General features: G+C 35.5%; 1 protein-coding gene across 3 annotated transcripts in view; it reads right to left on the bottom strand.

Annotated features, from left to right (window-relative positions):
* The window catches only part of HIPK3 (homeodomain interacting protein kinase 3), a 137,840-nt gene that overhangs the window by 69,136 nt on the left and 45,723 nt on the right, over nucleotides 1-22,981 (bottom strand). For all 3 annotated transcript variants that reach the window (XM_037019688.2, XM_037019694.2, XM_037019691.2), the window contains exon 2: nucleotides 20,910-22,008. In XM_037019688.2, coding sequence (XP_036875583.1) covers nucleotides 20,910-22,006 — 1,097 coding nt within the window. In that variant the 5' untranslated portion in view covers nucleotides 22,007-22,008. The remainder of the gene's footprint in view (nucleotides 1-20,909; nucleotides 22,009-22,981) is intronic.

Raw genomic sequence — 22,981 nt, 5'->3', positions numbered from 1 at the left:
CAAAAAGGAAATAATCCAATTAAAAAATGGGCAGAGGAGCTGAACAGATGCTTCTCCAACGAAGAAATTCAGATGGTCAACAGGCACATGAAAAGATGCTCCACATCGCTAATCATCAGGGTAATGCAAATTAGAAACACAATGAGATATCACCTCACACCGGTTATGATGGCCAACATCCAAAAGACAAACAACAAATGTTGGCAAGGATGTGGAGAAAGGGGAACCCTCCTACACTGCTGATGGGAATGTAAACTAGTTCAATCATTGTGGACAGCAGTATGGAGGTTCCTCAAAAAACTCAAAATAGAAATACCATTTGACCCAGGAATTCCACCCTTAGGAATACCCTAAGAACGCAGCAGCCCCGTTTGGAAAAGACATATGCATTCCTATGTTTACCACAGGACTATTATAATAGCCAAGAAATGGAAGCAATCAAGTGTCCATCAGTAGATGAATGGATAAAGAAGATGTGGTACATATACACAATGGAATATTCTTCAGCCATAAGAAGAAAACAAATCCTACCATTTACAACAACATGGATGGAGCTAGAGGTTATTATGCTCAGTGAAATAAGCCAGGCCGAGAAAGACAAGTATCAAATGATTTCACTCATATGTGGAGTATAAGAACAAAGAAAAAACTGAAGGAACAAAACAGTAGTAGACTCATAGAACCCAAGAATGGACTAACAGTTACCAAAGGGAAAGAGACTGGGGAGGATGGGTGGGAAGGGAGGGATAAGGGGGAAAATGGTGCATTACAATTAGCACACATAATGTAGGGGGTTTGGGTCATGGGGAAGGCAGTATATACAGAGAAGACAAGTAATGATTCTATAGCATCTCACTATGCTAATGGACAGTGACTATAATGGGGTATGACTGTAATGGGGTATGTGGGGGGGACTTAATAATAGGGGGAGTCTAGTAACCATAATGTTGTTCAAGTAATTCTCCATTAATGATATCAAAATGTAAAACAAAGAGAGATATATTTATGTTCCTCAGATAATATACATGCATTTAATCCACCTGTTAACCAAGCTTCTTAAAGTTAGCAGAATCACTTATTTTATGAGGATATGTTGGATTTCTGGTTACCAAAGGGGAAATTTATTAATGAAAGATGCCTGAAAACAAGATGGTTTACTTCATATTATCCTCAAAAATTTTCCACCAATATAGACTTAAAGAAAAGACTAAATAGAGAAAACTAAACTCATAGTCCTAGAAAAGTCTACAGATCTAAAGGGGGAGGGTCTATGAACTACTGTACTTGATTCTGTAATATACTTGTATTTATTTCCCAAAAGTGCTTATTTCTTTCAATTTAAGACCACAAAGTGACATCACAAAAAGATCTATACTTATCCTATTATATCAAATACTCCTACACAGCTTAAGTAGCCATGGGAATAAGCAGGACCCAGTTTTAGAAAGGAAGTCTCCTGTAATTGCTGAAGAGAGTTTAAGGTGGTGCTGGACAAATAAATGCGTTAGGATACTCTTCAAAGTAATGCATGCATGGGTAGGCAGTTATACTAGAAAACATCAAAAGTCCCTTTCAGCTTTAAAATTTTATGAGTCTACATTCCAGTCATTCACAATAAGGATAAGCATTGCCTCATTAAGTCTCAGTGAGTGCCTATTCCACATGCAAATACACTACTACACTTAAGTACAGCTCAGACAGAGGAACTACAAAGTAGCTGAGGAAAGACTTCATCCAGGATTAAGTTAAATCTTGAAAGATTAATATAATTTTCATCATCAGAAGAGAGACTGGTATTCAGGCATAGATGAAGCGATAGGATAAAAAGTACACAGCAAGTTTGAAAAATATTATTGGGCAAGAGATGCTCTGAGAGTAAACTGCACTGTAAGACTGAAAGAAAAGATGAAATCAAAATGTTAACAGACAAAACACATTATGTACTGAACAAACCCACTGGTCAATCTAAATTCTTAAATTCTGACATATTAAAAGTAGCTCTGACATTAAAATTTTCAATGTACGACAGATGTTAACTAGACTTACTGTGGTGATCATTTCATAATATATAAAAATATCAAATCATTATGTTGTACAACTGAAACAAGTATAATGTTATATGTCAGTTATAACTCCATAAAAAATTCTTTATGTGACATCAAATTTGGGGGCAAATGATGATATAAATAAAAAACCAAAGGAACCCAAGAATAGCCAAAATATTTTTTGAAAAAACAGAGTTGGAGGGCTCATACTTCTTGATTTCAAAACTTATTACAAAGCCAAAGTAATCAAAATCATGTGGTTCTGGTATAAAGACAAACAGACCAATGCAATAGAATACAGACCCCAGAAATAAACTGTCAAGTATATGGTCATGTGACCTTCTACAGGAGTACCAAGAACACTCAATGGGAAAAGGACTGTCTCTTCAACAAATGGTGCTGAAAATACTAGATAGCCACATGCAAAAAAGTATGAGGTTAAATCCTTACATTACACCACATACCAAAATAAGCTCAAAATGGATTAAGGAGGTAAGTGTTAAGACTTAAAACTATAAAGCTCTTAAAAGAAAACGGGAAAAGCTTGACTATGATTTTTTAATGACACCAAAAGCACAAGCAACAAAAGCAAAATAAACAAAAGGGATTACATCAAACTTTAAAAAGTTTGTACACCAAAGGACACAATTAATGGACTGAAAAGGCAACCTACAAAATAGGACAAAATATTTGCAAATAATTTACCTGATAAAGGGTTAATATCCAGAATATATAAAAACTCCTACAACTCAACAAAAAAAAAGATAAAATAACCTGAATAAAAAAGGGGCAAAGGATTTAAGTAGACATTTCTCCAAAGATGGTATCAAATGGCCAACAAGTATGTGAAAAGATACTTAACATCACTAATTAGAAACATGCAAATCAAAACCACAATAAGTTATCATCATTAGGATGGCTACTATAAAAACAAAAAAAAAATCATCAACTGCTGAAGAAGATGGGAAAAAACTAGAATCTTTGTGCACTGTTGGTAAGACTGTAAAATGGTAAAGTGGCTATGGAAAATAGTTCAAGAACAAAACTACATCTACAGCACAAAGAACACAATTAATGATGACTCTATAATACCTTACTACGTTGATGGTGACTACAAAGGAGGGGGTGATGGCTTGATAATAGGGGTGAATGTTGAACCACTGTGTTGTGTATGTGAAACCATCATAAGAATGTATGTCAATGATACTTTAAAAAAAATAAAGAAAAGAACTATCTTATCCAGCAATCACACTTCTGAGTACACATCAAAAAGAACTAAAAACAGGATCCTGAAGAGATATTTGCACACTCACATTAGTATCAGCATTATTTACAACAGCCAAGAGGTGAAAGCAACCCAAATGTCCACCAATGGAAGAATGGATAAACAAAATGTAGTATACACATATATGGAATATATTCCACCTTTAAAGGGAAGGAAATCCTGCCACATACTACATCTATGACTTTTGAGAACATTCTAACTGAAATACACCAGTCACAAAAAGATAAGTACTGAATAAGTCTACTTAAGATATTTTAACGTAGTCAAAGTCATAGAAACAGAAAGTAGAATGGTGGCTACTAGAGGCTGGAGAGTAGGGGGAAAAATATGTTATTTAATGGGCATAGAGGTTTAGATTTACAAGACAAAGTTCTAAAGATTTTTTTCACAACAATGTGAACATACTTAACACTACTGAACTGTACACTTAAAAATGGGTAAGATGGTGAATATTATTTTTTCACAATTAAAAAAATGAAAAAATTGCCATATTAAAAATAATTTTGGCCACCAAACTGTTGGCTCAAGATGACAGTACAGTTTATAAATTAGCCCAATTTCTAATATATGGGGAGCAGTATGCATAAAATGTTTTCAGAGTAAAATACACAAAGAAAGAGGTTAAGTATAAAAATGCTAATATTATGTAGAAATTTAAATTATGTACAATATTCTAAATATTAACAAAACATTAATATGTCTAAAGCTATAATTTGATAAAAGAATTCTAAAAGTATAAAAGATTTTTAAAAATTTCCATCAGTAGTCAAGATTTCTATTTTTCACCTATTGGAAATAAAAGATGGTCTAAAACTAAATAAAAAGCAAACACAAAAGAAGTAAAATTTAAAAGATTTTAGTTAATCACCTTGATCTGAAAATATATGGACTGACTTAATCACTCGAATCATGAAATTTAAGGAAGTTAGTCACAGTTACAACTAATATATTAATATCAAAAGGCTTCCTGAAAACTTAGTAGACTAACATAAAAGGTCAAATTTCAATACTCATTATACATTTGAATCTTAGACTTTTAAGTTTATACCCCCAAAAAACCCTGCTTTTGATAAAAGCACACGCCAGGAAACCACCAGAATATTCCACAGATTTTCAGATTTTTAAACATTAAGAGCTATGATAACTATTTTTGACACTTAAATATTTAAGACCTAATTGTATTTATTAAAATGTTTTATTATAGAAGACAACAAATACATATAGTTGAACCACCATCTACCAATCGCTCAATTTCAAAAAATGAATCAAGAAAAAGACTGTCTAAAATTATTATAATGGCTTTTCACTAACTGGTAATGGGAAAATCCCAGATATATTAATTTCATTTACAAATACTTCAACATATAACTTGTAAGGGATACTTTAAAAACAATCACTTCTCTATTGCCTTATAACTCTCTTTTTAGTTGGTCTGTTCAATTAATGTTTTAAATGGAGTTCACACATGAATTCTATTTAGGTAGTTTCATAGACTAAGATTAATCTACATAAACTTACATTGAAAAACATGTCCACAGATACACAGTTAATCAAAAACAAATCGCAAGACAGTATCCCGTGATTATATTTTTATCTTAATATACAATTTAAAAAAGTAGTCATTTCTGGGGGATTTAGAAACAAATCAGCCTAAAATAATTTAACTTTAAAAACAAAATGTCTTGTTTAGCTTAAAAAATTTTATATATGAGTATATATAGAAATATAATCTGAATCATGACAATCATATCTGATAAATGAGAAACTGAGGCCATGTAAGTCACAATTCTCTAAGTTCACAATTTAAACCAACAAATATCATCAACCGTTAACAGAAAGCATCTACCCCTCAGGAAAAAAGAATTTAAGTCCTAACAAATAGCAAAATAACCACATTAATACCAAAGGGTATGTCAAATCCACCTATTTATTTCCATTGCCACCACCTTTTCTCTCTGGGTTACCATGATGCCTCTTTACTAATGATTTTGTACTCTTACTTTTTTTTAAAAATTTTTTTATTAAGGTATGAATGATATACACTCTTATGAAGGTTTCACATGAAAAAACAATGTGATTACTACATTTACCTATATTATCAAGTCCCCACCCATACCCCAATGCAGTCACTGTCCATCAGTGCAGCAAGTTGCCAGAGATCCACTATGTCCCTTCTCTGTGATACTGTTCTCCCTGTGATCCCCCACACTGTGTGTACTAAACATAATACCCCTCAGTCCCCTTCTCCCTCCCTCCCCACCCACCCTCTCACACCCCTCCCCTTTGGTGACCACTAGTTCATTCTTGGAGTCTCTGAGTTCGCTGCCATTTTGTTCCTTCAGTCTTGCCTCATTGTTATACTCCACAAATGAGGGAAATCATTTGACATTTGTCTTTCTCTGCCTGGCTTATTTCACTGAGCATAATGTCCTCCAGCTCCATCCATGTTGTTGCAAATGGTAGGATTTGTTTCTTTCTTATGGCTGAACAGTATTCCATTCTATATATGTACCACATCTTCTTTATCCATTCATCTACTGATGGACACTTAGGTTGCTTCCATATTTTGGCTATTATAAAAAGTGCTGTGATGAACATAGGGGTGCATATGTCTTTTTGAATCTGAGAGGTTGTATTCTTTGGGTATATTCCAAGGTCAAATGGTATTTCTATGTTTAGTTTTTTGAGGAACCTCCATATTGCTTTCCACAAGGGTTGAACTAGTTTACATTCCCACCAGCAGTGTAGGAGGGTTCCACTTTCTCCGCATCCTCGCCAACATTTGTTGTTCTTAGTCTTTTCAATGCTGGGCATCCTTACTGGTGTGAGGTGATACCTCACTGTGGTTTTAATTTGCATTTCCCTGATGATTAGTGATGTGGAGCATCTTTTCATGTGTCTGTTGGCCATCTGAATTTCTTCTTTGGAGAACCGTCTCTTCATATCCTCTGCCCATTTGTTAATTGTGTTACTTGCTTTTTGGGTGCTGAGGTGTGTAAGTTCTTTATATATTTTGGATGTTAACCCCTTGTCGGATATGCCATTTACAAATATATTCTCCCAATGTACTCTTAATTCCATTCTTGTCCCCTTCCCACTCCAAAGAGCAGGCAGAGTGATAAAAATATAAATTATAGTGTAGCTACCCTCCAGCCTCCAGTCATACTTCTATTCACCTCACTTGGACAGGCTTTCAGACTCTACCTGACACCAGGCTATTCCCAAACTCATAGCCTTACACATGCCCTTTCCTTTTCCTAGGACTGTCACTCTACCACTGCATGGTGGACTCATGTCAGGTCTTAGTTTACTATATAATGTCCTCAGAACTTTCCTCTACCTCCCCACCCTAAAGTAGGTCCCTATAACTGATTAACTACTTGGTAAACTACCTTACACCAATTACAAGAATACATTCAAAATGGATTAGAGATCTAAATATGAAAAATGTAATTCCTTAAGTATTAGAAGAAAACAAGGTGAATGCCTCTTTAAACTCAGTGTGGGGAAAGGCCTTCTCACTATGACTTTAAATCCTCAGAAAGGACTGGTAAAATTGACCACACAAAAAAACAATTTTTGCAAAGCAAAAAACACCATTAAGTCAAAAGATAAATAACAAAAAGAAAATACAACATAAAACATACTTCTAACACAGAGTTAATATTCCTTATATATAAAGAAATCTTAAAAACCGAAGGACAAAGGACCAAACTCTTGATAGAAAAATGGGCAAAAGAAATGAACAGGCAATTCATATCACACACACACACACACACACACACACACACTCGCACACACACAAAATTTTTAAATGACCCTTAACCATGAGATGTTAACTTCACTCATAAGAAAAACATTCAAATTAGAACTACATGGATATACCATTTGATTTGCAAAATCTTTAAAGAATGATAACATATTTTGTTGGCAAAGCTACATAAAAAACAGGCACTATCATACACTGTTGGTGGGAATGTAAACTGGTGCGGTCCTCACTGAGACGAATTTGGCAATATTAACAAAACTACATTTGTATTTACCTTTCAACTAAATAATTCTACTTCTGGAAATTTACCTTGAAGATAAAACTCAATACAAAAATACATATGCATAAAGTTATTCTTTGCAATTGTTTGTATTTGTGAAACACTATGTCAATAATTAGGAAAGTATATGAATAAACTATGGTAATCCACACAATGAAGAATTCTTCAGCAGTAAAACAGAATGACAACAATCTCTATGAATTGACATGAAGCAATTTTTGGGAAACACTGTTGAAGGAAAATAGCCAAAGGAAAACAGGTATCTACAGTATGTTACCTTTCCTGTAAGAAGAGGACTTGAGAATAATAGACACTTACCTGCTCCTTTGTACTGCTCACACAGACACACACACAAAGAATAAACCAAAACTGAATGATAATGGCTATTGAAGCAGGTTGGGTAGGCAGGAGGTAGAAAGAATGGGAGGTGGGGATGGAAAGGAAAAGTGTGACACTTCTGAGATAACCTTTTAGTATAGTTCTGATTTTTTAAAACCACATTAATGATTCATATAGTCAAATAAACAAATAAGGACATGTGGTACCTAAAATGGAATATAAAGAAATCACTTCCTCATATTTAAAATAAATAACCCAATCACACTGAAGGTGGGGGAAGAGGAGGTTTGGGAAAGAATTAACCTAAGTAACTATGGAACACAGTATTTTGACTGCATTTTCCAAGCCTAAGGTTAAAGAATAAAAAAACTCCAAATAAATGTTGTACTCTGGTTGGTAAATTAGCAGTGGTGTGAGTTCACAATTCAAAAACGACTTTCAGTGTATTCTACAATTGGACAAATAAATAGCATATTGTGGATAACGACCGCCAAGTTTCTCAGTGTCAGAAAAGGGATTATAAATAAAGGAAGAATAGAATGAACTCTCAGGTGTCAAAATAGGATGCATATGGATGAATTCAGGGTTTTAATATATAAACAGATAGATACAGAATTAAACATACTACACACACACAAACATATTTTCTAGCTTTGCCACTCAAAGGGCCTAAAAGCACTAACACCCCAGTACCAATGAGCGCATCTCTCACTAGAATCCAGATTTTGTTATCCAAATAGCATTCTCCAATCAAAGGAACCAGAATAGAGAGCTCCTTAGAGAAATGGCCATTATCAGGATGGGGCAGGAAAAGTACAAAGCAAGCCTGGTATATCTTGTGGTGCCAGAAAGTAAGCACTCCAGGAAAGATAGGGCCATGTCAAAGGGACACAGGAGCAAGCTTAAAGAAGCTCTTGCTGGACAGTGTAGGATGAATGTCCAGTAAAACAAACAATAACAATAAACAGATTATTATCCATGAATATGAGTCCATATGGAAACAAAGTGAAGGAAAGTTGTGCTTTATAGAAGAATTTCTTATAGAGGAATGATAGAATTAGAAAATCATAATTTCTCTACCCCACACTTGTTTAAGGCCATATTCATCAGTCAATGCTAAAATTGGTTGTGAAAACAAGATAAGAAACAGTGTACATGAATAGTCTCAAGTTATCTCTCATGATACTCACTAATTACAAAAAAAATGGAAAATAAATCTCACTGTGGAAAATTTGGCAGTTATCATCTCAACTAAGCCATCAAAGGTAACTTTACCAGTAATGGGAGAAATTAACATCATGTGCCTCTCAATATGTAAGGACAGAACGTAATTCTGTGAAGTTACTCCAAAAATTCACAACCTGCAAACAACAGATAAACCCAAACTGAGGAATATTCTACAAAATCACTGGCCAGCACTCTCTGCAAGTGTCAGGGTCATGAAAGACAAAGAAAGAGCTAAGGTACTACTACTCCAAATTAAAGGAACACTACAGAGACATACACAGAAAATTTTGCAGTGTGTGGTCTTGCATTGAATTCTGGGCAGGAAAAAGGTTATCAGTGCACCAACTGGCAAAATCTGAATAAAGTTCATAAACAAGCTACTAGTATTGAATTCAGTTCAATTTCCTCAAATTAAACAGTATTTTGGGTACGTCAAACAGTTCATCAAATCAATACTAAACTGATATTAACTGATGATGAATTTGATCATTGTAGTGGGGTTATGCCAAGAGAAATGTCCTTATGTTAAGGAGATACACACTGAAGTATTTAGAAGTAAAGTCTTCCCATCTGAAACTTACTCTCAATTGTAGAAAAAAGATTGTATGTGTGTGTGTATACACAGAAAAAGAATAAATAATAAAACTAAGTTGGTAAAATGTTTCACTTTGAAACATTTGGATAATCTGGTTGAAGGTTACACAGGAGTTCTTTATATTATTTTTCAACTTCTGTGTATCTAAAATTATTTCAAAGTAAAAAGTTAAAAAACAAAAACAAAATATATCCATCCTGTTATTCTCTTTCCCTCTTATTTTCCAGCAGAATACTTCACCTTTTTGGCTGTCTATACATTAGATCGTAAGCACCATAACGGTAGGGTCTATATTTCTGCTCCTTAATGTATAAAGCACCCAGAACAATGCTTCACACTTTATAGGCACTAAATATGTTGAATGAAAAACTTAATCATGGACAGTATTACAGTTTTCTATTCACTATCTTTTCACTGATACAATTTAAAGAGGTCTCCATCAACTGATAAATGGATACATAAAATGTGGTATATCCATACACTGGCATAGTATTTGGCAACAAAAAGAAATGAAGTACTAACAATACATGCTGCAACATGGATGAACCTTGAAAGCATTATGCTAAGTGAAAAAAGCCAGTCAAATAGGACTTTATACTATGCCTGAGTTTATAAGAAATGTTCAGAATATGCATATGCATATCTAGAGATAGAAAGTAAATTTTGGGTTGCCAAGGGCTGCAAGGATGGGGAGACTTGGGAAAAATATGGCAAGACGGGGGATATTTTGGGAGTAAGGACAATGTTCTAAAATTGATTGTGGTAATGATGCACAACAGTGAATATACTAAAAACCACTGATTGTATGCTTTAAATGGATAAAGTTCATGGATGTGGATTATATTTCAATAAAACTGTTTAAAAAACAAAACAAAACAAAACAAAACCTTATGAGCTCTGCCAAAGTTTCAGTTGAAGACATGATATATGTAGTAATCTGTCTGTGGCCAGGGCGTACGTCATTGAACGTCACGTCGTTAAAACCTTGTGCTAAAACTTAAAAGTAAACCTAGCTGACAACCTTAATTTGTCTAAAAAGATTCCCAAACAAAAATAACTGCTTTATGATACAGAGGAAAAAATGCCAGGAATTTCAGCCAATACTGAGCTTTTTTAGGTAAGGGGGAGTTAGTGAGAGAGAACAGGTTCTTTAAGTCAATCCTAAGTTTTTATCTACTCTAGAGGCTCATTTAAGGGTTACCTCTTCCTGGAAACCCTGAAATACATACTCTGGGTTACCATTGCACGCTAGCACTTATTGAGACAAAACTATTTTTCTCCTTCATTAAATGACAAAAGTACAGGGAAGGCAGTATAGCACAGAGAAGACAAGTAGTGACTCTATAGCATCTTACTATGCTGTGCTGATGGACAGCAACTGCAACAAAAAGGGCTCAAAAAAATTGTTGAGTTAAACTTGCAATGTGAAGTTGGACTTCTACAAGGCTGTTTTCTTATTAAATAGGAATTTCATCAATTGTCTTAACTAATTCATAGGGATAAGTGAAAAATAAACTAGGAAATATACACAGAAGCACTTAAGAAATGATGCTATATATACACAGTATTCTGTTATTATAAAGTATCCTACATAAAATTTTTATTTTAATAAGTCATTCTATGTACCTTAATTTTAGTACAGGAACTTTATCTTTGATAATTCAGGGTCTAAAAAGGCATGAGGGAGTGGGAATGCCCTAAACAAAAACTGATGAGCCTAAATTATTTACCATTACATACCATTCTGCCAATTATTACACACAAAACAGAAAGCATTTTTCACCTCAACAATTAATGCTGAATTACTTAGTAAGGTAGCAAAGATTACAACTGTTATGTAAGTTACTTTACAGCCCACTTTCCTGTCTCTAATTTCTGAAATGATTCACAACCACAAGCTGAAATTCTGTATTAAAAAAGAATGAAAAATATTCATGACTTGAATGTTGCCACCACATCTCATAAATATACCACCTTCTGCTACTAAAAGCTTTTATGTATTCAAGAGCTGTACGTGTCCTTGACAGAAACCATACTCAAGCAGCTGAATTTAGAACACGCTGACCTTGAGCAAATCAGTGCCCTTAGCATGTACTTCTGGTTTATATCACTGCAAGAGCTAGACAGCCTCACCATCTATAGTAGTCAACAATTTTTGGCCACTGTCCCGTCTATTTTAAGATATCCCTACTACATTTCTATGTTGCATAGTTCAAAGAAAGAGAGTAACACATGAACCTGTGTTTAAAAGCAAATAGTTTACATTGGAACTTGGAGTGGGTGTGTTCCTATTGTGATTATCTCAAAAATATTTAATTTGTTAAGTTTCCACTTCCTCTTTCTTTTTTCAAATACATTTTTTAATAAAGAGTGAAAAATCAAGTGTAAGATACTTTTGCTTATTGTCTAATCAGATTTATAAGTAATCTTAGTCAAAACCTAAATCAGAATTGTAAAAGTTCCAAATATGAACTGCAAACATTGGAAAAGAATAATTTACCTATTTTCATGTAAAATTACACTAGATATTAAAACAGTACCTGATGAATGACTACACTACATTTTCACCAACCTATCTTAATATTTACTAACTCTTCTAACTCTTGTATTTAACTACTGTAAATCCAATTTAAACAATTTATAACTAGTCTTTGTTTACAAGTAATAACCTCATTTTTTTACTATAAACACAGAACCTGTAAGACAGCAATTGTACAGCATCTGAAATTCACATAAAAATTATTTACTTGCAATTTATTTATAAAAACAAATCAGAAACTACTAATGGTATTTAGCAATTACTCATAGCTTTTCTATTTTTTTCATTCCTAACAGAGGGCTAGTATTTGTGCATAGGCTGCAAAGGCCTAATGCTAGAAACCAATTATAAAATATTTATAGTGTTTTAGATTGCTTTTTAAGAATTTTCTTTCCTCTCTTGAAACATTTAATAAATGTCTAATAATGTTTTAAAGCATTAAAAAAAAGACAGTTTTTTTTTTTTTACTCTCTTCCAAGAGATTTCAAATAAAGAAAAGGAGTCCCGGTAACACACAAAGCTAAATCTAATATCCAGAATAATGCATGACCCAAACAAAATGAAGTCATTTACTAACAAGTGAACTAAATATAGAGCCCAAGCAGCTGGAGCCTGGGAGTTTATATAACATGCTGACTACTGAAAGTTCTTGAGACAGAACCCACAGGGAAAAAAAAAAAAGAGAACCATTCTCCTGCTGTTAAAAAAGATTTTAAAATAATTTTTCCAGAAAAATTCAACTGAAAGCTAATCAGAAGCACAGATCAAACAAGTGTAAGTATGAGTTATTAAGTAAGACTACCTACCTGCCCACTACTATAATACCTTTCAAACCATCTGAAATGCTTTAAGGATCATATCTAGCATTCTAATACTAAAATTCACATAATCAGGAATATACCAAAGGGTAAATTAGGCTATATTCCTAATTTCAAATACATATTTTAATAAACTTCATTATCACTAAGTGATGTAAATGTGGGATTCCTTCTGATGATACAATAATGGTAGGATATAAAATCAAGTTGATTTTTATACTAGTTAGTTAATTTCTCCTTTGCTTTTTCTGGGGCACAAAGGTATATATTTTTAAAAAGCTAATCAGGATGAGAAGTTAAGAGGTATAGTGCAAAAGCAGATGCAATAACAGAAAATAACTTTCCCTTACTGGGCCTCAACTTTTTTTTCTTTTTCCAGCTATGCTTTTTTTTTTTTTTCACTTTTTTTTTCTTAAGGTGTTGATATACACTCTTATGTAGGTTTCACATGAAAAATAATATGGAGACTTTCAGAAGGCCAGATAAAGATGGTGGCATGAGAGGTGAGACAGAGGCTTCCTCCTAAAACAGAATACGAAAATATAATTAATACAATTAATCCTGAAAGACCAACAGGAAAGAGGGATGCACCAGACTGCATAAACCTGGACAGAAGAATAAAACTCATGAAACATGGTAACATACCAAAGCTGTGGCCCGGCAGGACTCCAGCCCTTCTGCCACCCCAGCTCACCGGCAGGAGGAAGAGAAACGGAGCAGGGAGAGAATGGAGGCCTGGGACTGCTGAACGCCTAGCTCTGGAGATTTGCTGTGGGAGCACAAAATTACATTACATGGTGCTCTAGTGATTAGGGGGGTTGGAAAGCTAAGATAAGCAGAATACTTGCAGAGACTGAGATTCCAGCCACTTCTGGAAACAGGGATCCATATCCAGCTATTCTGGGACAAAAGAAAGGCAGACAGTCTGAGTGACTTCCTAACAGCAAGATTTACACAGAGCTTACTGCTCAGGAGAAATGACAGGTAGACAAAATTGTCCAGGTGCACTCTGCCCAGCAGATTGGGAACTTTCACGACATTCAGGCACTCCAATCCCCTGGCTGGCTACACAGCTCCAAGGCCCCCCACCATGATATGCAGCCTGCTGCACCTTCCTCCCAGCCAGCCCACACCTGGCTCACAAACCGGCAAACCCTGCAATGGCACTAGGCGAGCCAGAGGGAAGCCCCGCCTACAGCAGCTAAAAACACAAAGCACAGAGGCTTATACCAGTGTGCTCAGCCCACTGGTTCTGGCAGTGCAGACAGGCACAGCAGCTGGGAAGCAGGAAACACCTCTTTCCTCCCCCCAGGAACGAACACCACTCCCCTGCAACCCCCGACATTGCTTCAGGGGCAGAGCAGCTCCAGAGAACAGAGCTTCTGGGCACTAGAGGACACCACATACAGCTATGAAGCATCAAAGGAACCTGGTTCAAAGCAAAATTATACATACACCAGAGAGAGAGTCAAAAGAAATCGACCTCATGAATCTTCCTGAAAGAGATTTCAAAATACAAATCATAAAGATGCTCATGGAGGTACAGAAAAATATTCAAGAACTGAGGAATGAATTCCAGTCAGAGATTCAACCATTACGGAACACAGTATCAGAAATGAAACATACAATGGAAGGTTTTAAAAGCACATTAGATATGCTGGAGGAGATGATAAACGAAATAGAAATTAGAGAAGAGGAATACAAAGAAGCTGAGGCACAAAGACAAAAAAGGGTCTCTAAGAATTTAAGAAATTTATTCAGAGAACTGTGTAACCAATCCAAACAGAACACTATTCGCAATATAGGGGTAAGAGAAGAGGAGAGAGAAAAAGGGATAGAAAGTGTCTTTGAGGAGGTAATTGCTAAAAACTTCCCCAATCTGGGGAAGGAGATAGTCTTTCAGGCCATGGAGGTGCACAGATCTCCCAACACAAGGGACACAAGGAACACAACACCAAGACATATAGTAATTAAAATGGCAAAGATCAAGAATAAGGACAGATTATTAAAAGCAGCCAGAGAGAGAAATAAGATCACATACAAAAGAAAGCCCATCAGGCTATTACACTTCTCAGCAGAAACCTTACAGGCCAGAAGAGAGAGGCATGATGTTATTTAATGTAATGAAGCAGAAGGGCCTCGAACAAAGAATACTTTATCATGCAAGATTATCATTTAAATTTGAAGGAGGGATTAAACAATTTCCAGATGAGCAAAAGCTGAGAAAATTTACCTCCAAAAAACCATCATTATAGTATATTTTGGAGGGGACTGCTATAGATGGAAGTGTTCCTAAGGTTGAATAGCTGTCACCAGAGGTAATAAAACCACAGTAAAGAAAGTAGAACAGTTAATTACTAAGCAAAGGCAAAATTAAATCAACTACCCCCAAAGTCAATCAAGAGACAGACAAAGAGACAGAATATGTTACCTAATATATAAAGAATGAAGGAGGAAGAAAAAGGAGGAGGAAAAAAAAAAGAACCTTTAGATTCCGTCTCTAATACCATACTAAGTCAGTTAAGTTAGACTCTCAGATAGTAAGGAAGTTAACCTGGAACCTTTGGTAACCACGAATCTAAAGCCTGCAATGGCAGTAAGTACATACATATCGATAACCACCCTGAATGTAAATGGTCAATGTACCAATCAAAAGACATACAGTCACTAAATGGATAAAAAAAACAAGACTCATCTATATGCTGCCTACAAAAGACTCACTTTAAACCCAAACACATACACAGACTAAAAGTGAAGGTATGGGAAAAGGTATTTCATGCAACTAATAGGAAGAAAAAAGCAGGAGTTGCAGTACTTATATCAGACAAAATAGACTTCAAAACAAAGAAAGTCAAAAGAGACAAAAGACATTACATAATAATAAGAGTCAATCCAACAAGAAGATATAAAGGTTATAAATATCTATGCACCCAACACAGAAGCACCTACATATATGAAACAAATACTAACAGAATTAAAAGGGGAAACAGAATGCAATGCACTCATTCTAGGAGACTTCAACACTCCACTAACTCTGAAGGACAGATCAACCAGACAGAAAATAAGTAAAGACACAGAGGCACTGAAAAACACATTAGACCAGATGGACCTAACAGACATCTACAGAACTCTACACCCAAAAGCAACAGAATATACATTCTTCTCAAGTGCACATGGAACATTTGCAAGAATAGATCATATACTAGGACACAAAAAGAGCCGTGGTAAATTAAAAAACATTGAAACTGTACCAACCAGTTCCTTAGACCACAAAGGTATGAAACTAGAAATAAATTATGCAAAGAAAATGTAAAACCCCACAAACACATGGAATCTTAACACCATGCTCCTAAACAATCAATGGATCAATGACCAAATAAAAACAGAGATAAAGCAATATATGGAAACAAATGACAATAATAGAACACTGTGAAACCTGTGGGACACAGCAAAGGCTGTGCTAAGAGGAAAGTATATTGCAATACAAGCCTACCTCAGGAAAGAAGAACAATCCCATATTAGCAGTCTAAACTCACAATTAACAAAACTAGAAAAAAAGAGAACAAATGAGGCCCAAAGTCAGTAGAAGGAGGGACATAATAATGATAAGAGCAGAAATAAATAAAATCGAGAAAAATAAAACAATAGAAAGAATCAATGAAAACAAGAGCTGGGTCTTTGAGAAAATAAACAAAATAGATAAACCCCTTAGCCAGACTTAGCAAGAAAAAAAAAGTCGACTCACATAAACAGAATCAGACATGAGAAAGGAAAAATCACTATAGACATGACAGAAATACAAAGAATTATTAGAGAATACTATGAAAAATTATATTCCAACAAACTGGATAACCTAGAAGAAATGGAAAACTTTCTAGAAAAATACAACCTTCCATAACTGACCCAGAAAGAAACAGAAAATCTGAACAGACCAATTACCAGCAACAAAATTGAACTGGTAATCAAAAACATACCTAAGAACAAAAATACTGCACAAGTTAGCTTCATCCCTGAATTTTATCAAACATTTAGTGAAGAACTAATACCCATCCCTCCTTAGTTTTCCAAAGAGTAGAAGAAGAGGGAATACTTCCAAACTCATCCTATGAGGCCACCATCACTCTAATACCAAAACCAGGTAAAGACACCACAAAAAAGAGAATTAGAGACCAATATCCCTGATAAACATAGACGCAAAAATACTCAATAAAACATTAGCAAACTGAATTCAAAAACACATCAAAAAGTTCATCCATCATGATCAAGTAGGATTTATTTCAGGGCTGCAAAGATGGTAGAACATTTGAAAATCCATCAGCATCATCCACCACATCAACAAAAGGAAGGACAAAAAACACACAATCATCTCCATACATGCTGAAAAAGCATTTGACAAAATTCAACATCCTTTCATGATAAAGACTCTCAACAAAATGGGTATAGAGGGCAAGTACCTGAACATAATAAAGGCCATATATGACAAACGGACAGCCAACGTTATACTTAAGAGCAACAAGCTGAAAGCTTTTCCTTCAAGATCAGCAACAAGACAAGGATACCCACTTGCCCTACTTCTATCAAACATAGAACTGAAGGTCCTAGCCACAGAAATCAGACAACACAAAGAAATAAAAGGCATCCACATTGGCAAGGAAGAAGTTAAACAGTCCCTGTTGGCAGATGACATGATATTGTACGTAAAAAACCCTAAAGAATCCACTCCAAAACTACTAGATCTAACATCTGAATTCAGCAAAGTTGCAGGATACAAAATTAATAATGCAGAAATCTGTGGCATTCCTACACACTAGCAATGAACTAGCAGAAAGAGAAATCAGGAAAACAATTCCATTCACAGTTGCATCAAAAAGAATAAAATACCGAGAAATAAACCTAACCAAGGAAGTGAAAAGACCTATACTCTGAAAACTACAAGACACTCATGAGAGAAATTAAAGAGGATACCAAAAAATGGAAACACATCCCATGCTCATGGATAGGAAGAATTAATACTGTCAAAATGGCCATCCTGCCTAAAGCAATCTACAGATTCAATAAAATTCCTATCAAAATACTAGCAACATTCTTCGACAAACCAGAAAAAATCATTCTAAAATTCATGTGGAACCACAAAAGACTCTGAATAGCCAAAGAAATCCTGAGAAAGAAGAATCAAGCAGGGAGATAATGCTCCCCATTTCAAGCTCTACTACTACAAAACCACAGTAATCAAGACAATTTGGTATTGGTACAAGAAGAGACCCACAGACCAGTGGGACAGAAAAGAGAGCCTGATATAAACCCAACCATATATGGTCAATTAATATATGATAAAGGAGCCATGGGTATACAATGGGGAAATGACAGCCTCCTCAACAGCTGGTATTGGCAAAACTGGACAGCTACATGCAAGAGAATGAAACTGGATCATTGTTTAACCCCATACACAAAAGAAAACTCGCAATAGATCACAGACCTGAATGTAAGTCATGAAACCATAAAACTCTTAGAAGACAACATAGGCAAAAATCTCCTGAATATAAGCATGAGCAACTTCTTCCTGAACGCATCTCCTCAAGCAAGGAAAACAAAAGCAAAAATGAACTCATGGTACTACATCAAATTAAAAAATTTCTGTATGGCAAAGGACACCATCAACAGAACAAAAAGGCATCCTACAGTATAGGAGAATATATTTGTAAATGACATATCCGACAAGGGGTTAACATCCAAAATATATAAACTTACATGCCTCGACATCCAAAAGCAAATAACCTGATTAACAAATGGGCAGAGGATATGAAAAGACAATTCTCCAAAGAAGAAATTCAGATGGCCAATAGGCACATGGAAAGATGCTCCACATCACTAATCATAAGGGAAATGCAAATTAAAACCACAAAGAGCTATCACCTCACACCAGTAAGAATGGCCAGCATCGAAAAGACTAAGAACAAATGCTGGTGAGGATGTGGAGAAAGGCGAACCCTCCTACACTGCTGGTGGGAATGTAAATTAGTTCAACCATTGTGGAAAGCAATATAGGGGTTCCTCAAAAAACTAAAAATAGAAATACCATTTGACCCGGAAATCCCACTCCTTGGAATTTACCCAAAGAATACAACTTCTCAGATTCACAAAGACGTATTCACCCCTATGTTTATCACAGCACTATTTACAATAGCCAAGATGTGGAAGCAACCTAAGTGTCCATCAGTAGATGAATGGATAAAGAAGATGTGGTACATATACACAATGGAATACTATTCAGCCGTAAGAAAGAAACAGATCCTATCATTTGCAACAACATGGATGGAGCTGGAGGATATTATGCTCAGTGAAATAAGCTGGGTGGAGAAAGACAAGTGTCAAATGACTTCTCTCATTTGTGGAGTGCAACAACAAGAAAGAACAAAATAGCAGCAGACTCACAGATTCCAATCCAAGAAGGGACTACTGGTTACAAAAAGGGAGGGGTGTGGGAGGGAGAGATGTGGGAGGATGGGTAGGGAGGGAGGGAGAAGGGGATTGACGGGTATTATGTTTAGTAACATGGTGTGAGGGGTCACAGGAAGACAGCACAGAGAAGGCAAATAGTGAATCTGTGGCATCTTACTACACTGATGAACAGTAACTGCAATGGGGTATGGGTGGGGACTTGAGAATATGGGTAAATGTAGTAAACAGATTGTTTTTTCATATGAAACCTTCGTAAGAGTGTATATCAATAATACCTTAATATTATAAATAAATAAATTGAAAAAAAAAGCAAAGCAATGTAGTTACTATGTTCACCCATATTATCATGTCCCCCACACACCCTATTACAGTCACTGTCCATCAGTGTAGTAAGATGCCAGAGCCACTACCTGTCTTCTCTGTGCTACACTGTCTTCCACATGATCCCCCCCACACCATGTGTACTAATCCTTACACCCCTCAATCCCCTTCTCCCTCCGTCCTTGCCCGCCATCCCCCACCTCTCCTCTTTGGTAATTACTATTCCCTTCTTGGAGTCTGTGAGTCTGCTGTTGTTTTGTTCCTTCGTTTTGCTTTGTTGTTTTACTCCACAAATGAGGGAAATCATTTGGTATTTGTCTTTCTCTGCCTGACTTAGTTCACTGTGGGCCTCAATTTATAATCTCACGTTCTAGCAATTTCCTAAAATAAATTGCATGTATTCATCTATTTACTAACTTATTTTAACTGGCCAACACTGGCAGACTGTTTATTTGCTTACTTTGTTGAGGCTCATGGGGGTTTTGGAATGCATATCAAGGCCCTAAATTCATTCTGGCTGAAATGAAAATTTCTCAAAATTATACAACTACAAATTCCAAAACATTTATATACTGAAGAAATTTTGGATCTTGGTAATTATTATCTAGACTTTAAGCCTATTTATTGTACTCCAGGCTAGCACTGTATTAATTAAGACACTGTAGCACTTTATATTTATATTTTAAATTCCACCCATAGCACCAAACCCAAAACAGCATTATCTATAGCCTAAAAATGGAAAGAACATAATAAAACTTATTACGAAAAAGTGGCCTGAACATTTATGGCAGCCTTGGATATGTTTGACTCTTAAAATCATTAATCAGAACAACTTTTTGAATTCTTACATATAATCAAAATATACAGTTACATCTTATTATATCTTTAATAAATTAGTTCTCTAAGTGCTGAAATGCCCAAAGACGTATACAAAAATTACTATACCCCTTCCCCAACATTTAAAGACTTCTTTTGATCATCAATCACCTATCATTCCTTCAGGTGTTCTACTAACAAATAACAAATGTGTTTGGCATGGAACTTTGCAGGAGAGATTTCTATTTGGCTTGGGCACATTTTATGCCTAAATTTTGGAGCTCTTTTTAAAACCTCAAACCTGATCTGATCTCATCTTTTTTTAATCCACAATCTGTTTCACCAAATACACACACAAAATTATGTCACTTAGCAGAAATTCAACATTAAATGACTAAAAAGTAATTGTCACCTACCTGTAGTACCGAGACTGCAAATATGTTGAGCAAACAGTCTTTGATACGTGACTGGCCGACCCAAAGTCTATTACTTTGACCCTGTATGGCTGTCGAACAGGATCCACCAACATAATATTCTCTGGTTTGAGGTCAGCATGAATTAAACCAAGACTTTTCAATTTTTTTAATGCAGTGGCCACTTGTTGAAGAATGGGTCGAATTACTTTTAGCGGCAGGGGACTGAATTTATTTTGTTTCAGGAAGTCATACAAGTTTTGTTCCAGCATCTCAAAGACTAAACAAGTATGGTTACGGTGCTGAAAACATTCATAAGCTCGTACAAAGTTATATTCATCAGCATTTTCAGTACTGAGCCTTGCTAATATGCTCACTTCTATTTGACCTTGACGTGCATAAGAAGGGTGATTCTTCAAAATTTTGATTGCTACAATTTCATTTGTCCCTCTTTTCCAGCATTTGACTACCTGGCCAAACGTGCCACGACCAAGAAAATCAAGAACTTCATAAGTATTTTTCATGGAGCACAAGACTTCATGCTGTACTAACTGATAGTCACCCTCTCCCGTGGTACAATTCTGTTTTGTTCCTGTGCTAGCTGTCACAACTGTCACTGGGTTCCCCATGTTGGTTTGCAACATTGCAGGAATTATGGACAACTCATCTACAATCTGCATTGCGCTGCTATGATTATCCAATTCCTCACTCTTGCGCTTCAATCCACATCGCTGGGGGCGTTCTAGGAAATTTAACCTGGTTCTCCAAGTCCCAATCTGAGGTGCCTCCACTTGAGCTTGCTGTGCCTGAGCTGCTATGACCTTTGTAGCACCCGCAGTGTTTTTTAAAACAACAGCACTTGTCTGCAATGAGAAGCTATGTCTTCGAGGTCTATTAAATGGTATCTTTGTCTGAAAAGCACTACCCTTCGTGAGAAGATGAGAATTTCCAATGTTTCTACCATTCACATAGGTCCGTGGATAGTTTCTTTCCTGGAATACACAACTGCTTGGCTCTACTTTGAGTTTCTTCACACTACAAAAGGCACTTGACTGAGTTTGATAAACATATGGTGGGTAGACCAAGACTTGTGAGGCCATACCTGCAAAGAAAAGAAGAAAGAGGATGTATTAACTACAAAAAACTTTTTTGATTTTAATCTCATGAGGAAAACTTTAAAGGGTCAAGCCTATAACTTGTAATAATAATTAAATAACATTAAGATTTCCCCCCCTTAAAGAAAAAAAGCATATTCTATATCTCCATTTTAATTAATTAGTGCTTCAGCTATTTTGAGTAGTGCATAAAAGGCTGGGAATAAGGATTAAGTGCATTCATTTAATCAATAAATATTAACTAAGCAGCTACAATGGCCACAATATGCTCTAGAAACCATGCCAACCATTTTCCCCCAAAAGAGAAAGTACAGATCCTTAAACTGTACCTATTGTGCAAAAGTAAAGCATTCTATCACCAAATTATCAATTATGAACCAATGACAGTCATACAAATTTCACTTCAGCTTGACAGGGAAATAAAATATATATCACATAAATATAGTCATCATATTCCTTAAATCTAAACCTCAAGAATTGCCTCAGGAAAAAAAATCAAGTAAAATTTAAGTATATAAGCCAGATACTCCTTTGCCTGATATTCTCTTTAATGTCCTTTTCCTTTTCCACATCCACTCCTGAACACTTAGCAGACTTCTTTACATTCAGATCTAAGTGAGCAATACCTTCTTGTTGAAGCTTTTTCCAGGACACATACACACTACCACTCACCCTCCAGGTAGAGGAGGGCATTCAGTGTTCTCACAGAAGCTTCTATATTCTTCTAGTTAGCATTCATGGCATGACATTAACATTAGATGGTCATTGTCAGTGTATAACATCAGTCTTTCACACTAGTTATGAAACAAAGTGTCCAGGATATATAGAGTTGGTGTTCGATAAATGTTAGTTGGTTTGAATTAATTTCAAAATATTTCCAGTCTCCACAATTTAAAAATCTCTATCGTGCGAACAGGGTGGCCTATCTCCTACTACTTTAATAAATCAAATATGAATTGT

This window comes from Manis javanica, chromosome 11 (assembly GCF_040802235.1).
Source record: "Manis javanica isolate MJ-LG chromosome 11, MJ_LKY, whole genome shotgun sequence".
NCBI classification, from domain to species: Eukaryota; Metazoa; Chordata; class Mammalia; order Pholidota; family Manidae; genus Manis; species Manis javanica.
Note: the sequence above shows the minus strand (reverse complement) of the source record. Positions and strands in the feature narration are given on the sequence as shown.